The 5,829-nt window shown below is 53.5% G+C and overlaps 1 protein-coding gene across 2 annotated transcripts; it reads left to right on the top strand.

Annotated features, from left to right (window-relative positions):
- Positions 1–2,111: 2,111 nt before the first annotated feature.
- On the top strand, positions 2,112–5,600 carry LOC136514087 (protein IQ-domain 26-like). Of its 2 annotated transcripts, XM_066508071.1 has the most exons (4): positions 2,112–2,231; positions 3,557–4,054; positions 4,248–4,457; positions 4,552–5,600. In XM_066508071.1, the coding sequence occupies exons 2-4, from the start codon at positions 3,584–3,586 to the stop codon at positions 5,323–5,325; spliced, it is 1,455 nt and encodes a 484-aa protein (XP_066364168.1). In that variant the 5' UTR covers positions 2,112–2,231; positions 3,557–3,583; the 3' UTR covers positions 5,326–5,600. The 2 variants fall into 2 exon arrangements, with proteins under 2 accessions (XP_066364168.1, XP_066364167.1); XM_066508070.1 differs by lacking the exon at positions 2,112–2,231 and having other exon boundaries at positions 3,508–4,054.
- Positions 5,601–5,829: the final 229 nt, after the last annotated feature.

The raw sequence follows: 5,829 nt of genomic DNA, 5'->3' as shown, positions 1-5,829 counted from the left end.
AGGTTAGCTCTTCAACTATCAAAACCAGAAAATTTTAGCCCTTGGCTGGTTTCAAAGGTGGTCTCAAGTATATATATATATATATTTATAAAATTAATAATATGGTAGGTAAACAAATCTCCAAAATTTATAAATAATTCTTTTTAAATAAAAAAATATAAATTGGTACCAATATTTTAAAAAAAATATATAATATATATTTAAATAAATTAGTTATGAATTTAAGAAATTTATATATTATTTTATTTAAAATATAATCTATCTATTGAAGTTCTCATATTTTGAATTTTGAATTGTTTGAACAAACTCATATGGAGAAATGACCAAAAATGAAGTCGTAGATCTTTGTAGTTGATGACTGTATCATTTGAAATCATTTACAGTACCAAAATTCTGTTTGAAGTTCTCGTATTTTGAGTTTTATAATTTTCGAATTGTTCAAATGAACTCAGATGAAGAAATTACCAAAATCAAAGTTGTAGATCTCGATCAGGCAAATTATATTTTTTGTGTGTACTAATTTCATTTTTTTTATTTAAAAGAAGTATTTATGAATCTCAGCGATTTGCCTAGTATTTTTTAAAATACACGTATACTTCCTCTGTTTCAAATCGTTAGTCATTTGTTATGCACCTAGATATACATTATGTCTAGATATATAGTACCAGACAATCCAGAACGAGATAAGATTTGTAATGGACGGTTTACTATCTTTACATCTGTTCTTAGTCAAACTTATTGTTGACAGCCAAAAAGGAATTGTTGATATTTTTTTTTATTATTGGATGGTAGGCGCGTCCTCTGTCAATCCATACGGTAAAGGTAAATCAGTTGAGTGCGCTTTAGCGAATCCGTTGATCAAAAGGGCTCATACAGGTAGGGTACTGCTTGCTTTAATTGCACCGGAGTTCGAACGGCAAGTGTACTAGCATACGTGGTGAAATGTAATCATGCATGGTGCTTGGTACAGCATCATGTAGACGTACATACGTACGTACCTCGTTGAGCATTAAGATTATGGTAGCACAAGTAGGATTCAAATTCAAATGCGGGACAAAAACCCTAACTCCATCCCCACCGCGCCATGATGCCATGCAATCAATCGAGCGAGTTAAACCCCTCCGTCCGATCCCTCCCCGGGCGGCCGGCATGCTGATTGCAAAAGGTACCATGATGCATGCTTGATGCTTCAGCGCCCACATGCGCGCTGGTACGACCGAACCCGGGCGCTGGGCGGGCCGCGCACGTGCAGTGTGCCTGCAGGCCCATACACCATCATGCACCATGCGTTGCCACGCAGACCACAGTGCAAAACTGGAAAATGCAGGCTGGTTTTGCTTGCTCCGGCTCCGGCTCCGGCCAGGCATGATCATCGCTGATCTGATCATGGAAAACTGTCAGCTTGCTCCAACGCAAAGCGCCCCCCTGCATCGTCTGCATGCAGAAGATGCAGGGCAGTAGTGGCTGGCAACAATGCATTGCATGCCTTTTTTTCTACGCCACCCATCCTCTCCTCGGGGTTAAGGCTGGATAAGGAGGTAACTCGCTCGTTCTGGCTCGTTAAGATAACGAGATAGCTCGGCTCGGCTCGTTATCCTAACGAGCTAGAAAGCCAGCTCGGCTCGGCTCGTTAAAAGCTCGAGCTGGCTCGTTAAGCTCACGAGCCATGTATAAAAAATACATAAAATATAATATTTGCATTTATCTAAAGTTTAAAAATAATAATAATATAAAAGAAATGCATCTAGACTAGTTACCAATCAATTCATAGGGTCTAGACCAGTTACCAGCCAATTGTAAAGTGCAAGACATAAAGTAATACAAAAACTAATATAAGTTTTGATACTTTTTTTCTAAAAATTTGGCTCGTTTAACTCGCGAGCTGGCTCGAGTTGGCTCGTTATAGCTAATAAGCTAAAATCTTAGCTCGGCTCGACTCGTTATCGTAACGAGACGAGCCGAGCCGAGTTGAGCCAGCCACCAACCGATCGAGCTAATGAGCTTGAGTTTTTCGTTCGGTGTTGCCTTTCCGCGATTCAATTGCAAGCCTATGCATGCGCCTACTAGTAGCCTTGGCTCCAGCTGTGCATCTGCATCTGCATCTGCATCTGCATCTGCCATGCATGCTGTGCACTGCTCGTGCTCACTGGCTGCAAGCGTAGTACAGCACTTCAGCTAGCTTGGCAAGTTGGCATCGTCTCCGACCGTACGTGAGGAGGCGTCCGTGCGAGGTGAAGACCTACCAGATCCTCCTCCGTCTTGCTTTGCCGTTGCCTGTGTAGCAGCGTAGCCTTTTTCCGCTGTGCCCAGCTACAGCTACTGCTTAGGTAGCTCGGATTCGGTTCCGATCCGATCCGATCGTGAATGCATGCATGGAGATGGTGGAGTGGTAGTGCGTGGCTGCTGCAGCCTACAGGCCGGTCAACGCGCCGCGCCGCGCCGCTCACGGGAGTGTGGATGGCATGCAGGTAGGCCGGTGGTCTCGTCGATCGTCGTCGTACCCGTCGCATGCAGCAGCAAGCTCGAAAAGCCCAGCAGCGTCCGGTGAGTGAGGTGGAGAGATCGAAAGCTGATCGATCGATCCCCCGCCCTGCCAGATTGATTCCGATATCGTGTCCGTGTCCCGCCGAACCGGCTCCGCCCCCCCGTTGCAGGCTCAGCTAGCCGCCGGCGAGTTCCTTCGTCTCCATCCCGAGGTGGTCACTCACCGCTCACTAGCTGCCTAGCTCTTCCTCCTCTCCTTATCCGTCCCTATGTCTTTTGCATTCTACTACACTTGCATGGATCGGTGCGTACTGTACATCACCAGGATCATGCTCGCGTAGACTTGGGCTCATCGATGGCCGCATCGATCCCGTCTCGTCCGCTGCCCTGGCTCCACCAACTTGGGCTCTGCCGGGGGCAGGGCACCAACACACCACGTACTCCCACTGTGAACCTCTGAAACAGGATAATGCGAGAGATTCTCTAAAGCTGCGATTTTTTCTTCTTCTTCTTCTTCGTTCACCTCTCCCTCTCTCTTTCTATGCGAGGGTAAAGGAGTCATTTTGGTATTGCGCAGAGATCATCACCCCGGCCGGCCCCTTCCCGTGTCTCGGTCATGCATGCTGGTCTTCTTGTTTCCAAAAATGCGGTCTACACCTGTTGCTCCCAAACTGATCGTCCTCCTCTTCTTTCTCGCACCCCGGCCCTTTCTCGTTTGCGTCTTTTTGGGCTGACGCTGTCCCTTTTCGAACCTCGAGTCCCCAAACAAATCTCTCCCCCTCCCCCTCGTCTCTCGCTCTTCACGCTACTACTCCCAAACTGTAATCTTTTTGATTGAGATGCATCCGTTTCCGTTTCATTAATTTAATGGCGATGAGAGAGAGAGAGAGAGAGGGGGGCCCATGCTTCACTTTGTCCGCTAATGGTCCGGCCGCTCACCTCATCTCGGTCTCTTCTCCTTTTTATTTCCACCCCGCGGCCACTCCCCCGGCTTCCCTCTCTTATTCAAAAACTCACCGCCTCTATCTAACTCACTCTAACCGCCGTGTCACCTATCCTCTCGCCCGGCCAGGCCACCAGCTGCCAGGTCCGTCCGGCTATGGGCAAGGCGGCGTGCTGGTTCCGCAGCATCCTGGGTAAGAAGGAGCAGACCACCACCAAAGACCACCAGAGGCGCCAGCACCAGCAGGACCAGCCTCCGCCTCCGCCGGCCAGCGCCAAGCGCTGGAGCTTCGGCAAGTCGTCGCGGGACTCGGCGGAGGCGGCGGCCGCGGCCGTCGTCTCGGCCGGCGCGGGCAACGCGGCGATCGCGCGCGCCGCGGAGGCCGCGTGGCTCAGGTCCGCCGCGTGCGCCGAGACGGACCGGGAGCGGGAGCAGAGCAAGCACTCCATCGCCGTGGCCGCCGCCACCGCCGCCGCGGCCGACGCGGCGGTGGCCGCGGCGCAGGCGGCCGTCGCCGTCGTGCGACTCACCAGGAAGGGGCGCGCGCCGCCGCCCGGCGTCCTCGCCGCCGCTGGAGGACGCTCCGCCGCCGCCGTCAGGATCCAGACGGCGTTCCGGGGATTCTTGGTAAGGATCGATCCGCAGGAACTTTTTTTTCTCTCTCCTTATCCACACCCTGTGATCGAATGGAATCCAACAAGTGTTGTGTCGCTGCCCTGCCTCGACATGTTCGTGCATTCGTACGGAGCGGCTGCTCTGCTCTGTTTCGTACCACTGTTGGTTCTTGCTGTAAGTAACCGCATCGTTTCTACGCACGCAGGCGAAGAAGGCGTTGCGCGCGCTCAAGGCGCTCGTGAAGCTGCAGGCGCTGGTGCGCGGCTACCTCGTGCGCAGGCAGGCGGCCGCCACGCTGCAGAGCATGCAGGCGCTCGTCCGCGCGCAGGCCGCCGTGCGCGCCAGACGCGCCGGCGTCGCCGCCGCACTCCCGCACCTCCACCACCCGCCGCCCGTCCGCCCGCGCTACTCGCTGGTACTGACACGCCTTTGGCTACTCGTTCATTCATGCTCACTCTCGTATACTTATATCCTCGCTGTTTCTTGACGTCCGTCCGTCCGGCGGGCAGCAAGAGCGGTACGCGGACGACACGCGGAGCGAGCACGGCGGCGTGGCGGCGTACAGCAGCCGGCGGCTGTCGACGAGCGTCGAGTCCTCGTCGTACGGCTACGACCGGAGCCCCAAGATCGTGGAGGTGGACCCGGGCCGCCCCAAGTCGCGCTCGTCGTCATCGCGCCGCGCCAGCTCCCCGCTGCTCGACGCCGGCGGCGGCAGCAGCGGCGGCGAGGAGTGGTGCGCCGCCAACCCCGCGTCGTCCTCACCGCTGCCGTGCTACCTGTCCGCCGGCGGGGGCCCGCCGCGCATCGCCGTGCCGACCTCGCGCCAGTTCCCGGACTACGACTGGTGCGCGCTGGAGAAGGCCCGCCCGGCCACGGCGCAGAGCACGCCGCGGTACCTGCAGCTGCAGGCGCACGCGCCGGCCACCCCGACCAAGTCCGTCGCGGGCTACTACTCGCCGTCGCTCCACGGCTGCCCGAACTACATGTCGAGCACGCAGGCGTCGGAGGCCAAGGTGCGGTCCCAGAGCACGCCGAAGCAGCGGCCCGAGCTCGCCTGCTGCGGCGGCGGCGGAGCGCGGAAGCGGGTGCCGCTCAGCGAGTTGGTCGTCGTGGAGTCGTCCCGCGCTAGCCTGAGCGGCGTCGTGGGCATGCAGCGCGGGTGCGGCGCCCGCGCGCAGGAGGCGTTCAGCTTCAGGACGGCCGTCGTTGGCCGCATGGACCGCTCGTTGGAGGTTGCCGGCGTCGAGAACGACCGGCTGGCGTTCTTGCAGAGGAGGTGGTGACTGGTGACGACCGATCAGCAAGCTCCATTGATTGGAAATGCCAACAAGACGACGAGAACTTTGGAGGAGTAATTAGCAATAAGACTGCGTTTTCATGTGTTCTTGCGAGTTCTCGTCCCTTTTCTTTTTCTTGTTTTTGTTTTTGCAATGTGATCAATCATGCGACTAGTGTTTTTTTCTTTTTTCTTTTAATCAGTGGCCAACAAAGTGTATGAGGAAAATTTGATTCATACTGCACTTGGCATGTAAATTCTTGCTCTTATTCATGCAGTTCTTGGATTGTATTCTTAATGGCTTTCTTTGTTGGTTCAGAGCATTAAGTGAACTGTTTCTGCAAAGCTAGTAATGAATACCAATCTTAGGGCACTCACCATGAATGAAGAAACTGTAAATTCATTTCGTATGGACCTTCATGTCACCTAGACAAACAACCTCTACTCTACAGTCCAGTTCCTACCTCAGTAAACTACTCCCTCCGTATCGTAATTGGAAGTCGTTTAGGAC

Source organism: Miscanthus floridulus, chromosome 16 (assembly GCF_019320115.1).
Source record: "Miscanthus floridulus cultivar M001 chromosome 16, ASM1932011v1, whole genome shotgun sequence".
NCBI lineage: Eukaryota > Viridiplantae > Streptophyta > Magnoliopsida > Poales > Poaceae > Miscanthus > Miscanthus floridulus.
The sequence above is the reverse complement of the archived record's forward strand: the minus strand, read 5'-3'. Positions and strand labels throughout refer to the sequence as shown.

What these genes read in the sequence shown, in the direction of transcription:
- LOC136514087 (XM_066508071.1), top strand. Translation starts at nt 3,584, where the DNA reads ATGGGCAAGGCGGCGTGCTGGTTCCGCAGCATCCTGGGTAAGAAGGAG. An exon ending in CGGCGTTCCGGGGATTCTTG is followed by an intron (nt 4,055 to 4,247) that starts GTAAGGATCGAT and finishes CTACGCACGCAG; the next exon opens with GCGAAGAAGGCGTTGCGCGC. An exon ending in TCCGCCCGCGCTACTCGCTG is followed by an intron (nt 4,458 to 4,551) that starts GTACTGACACGC and finishes TCCGGCGGGCAG; the next exon opens with CAAGAGCGGTACGCGGACGA.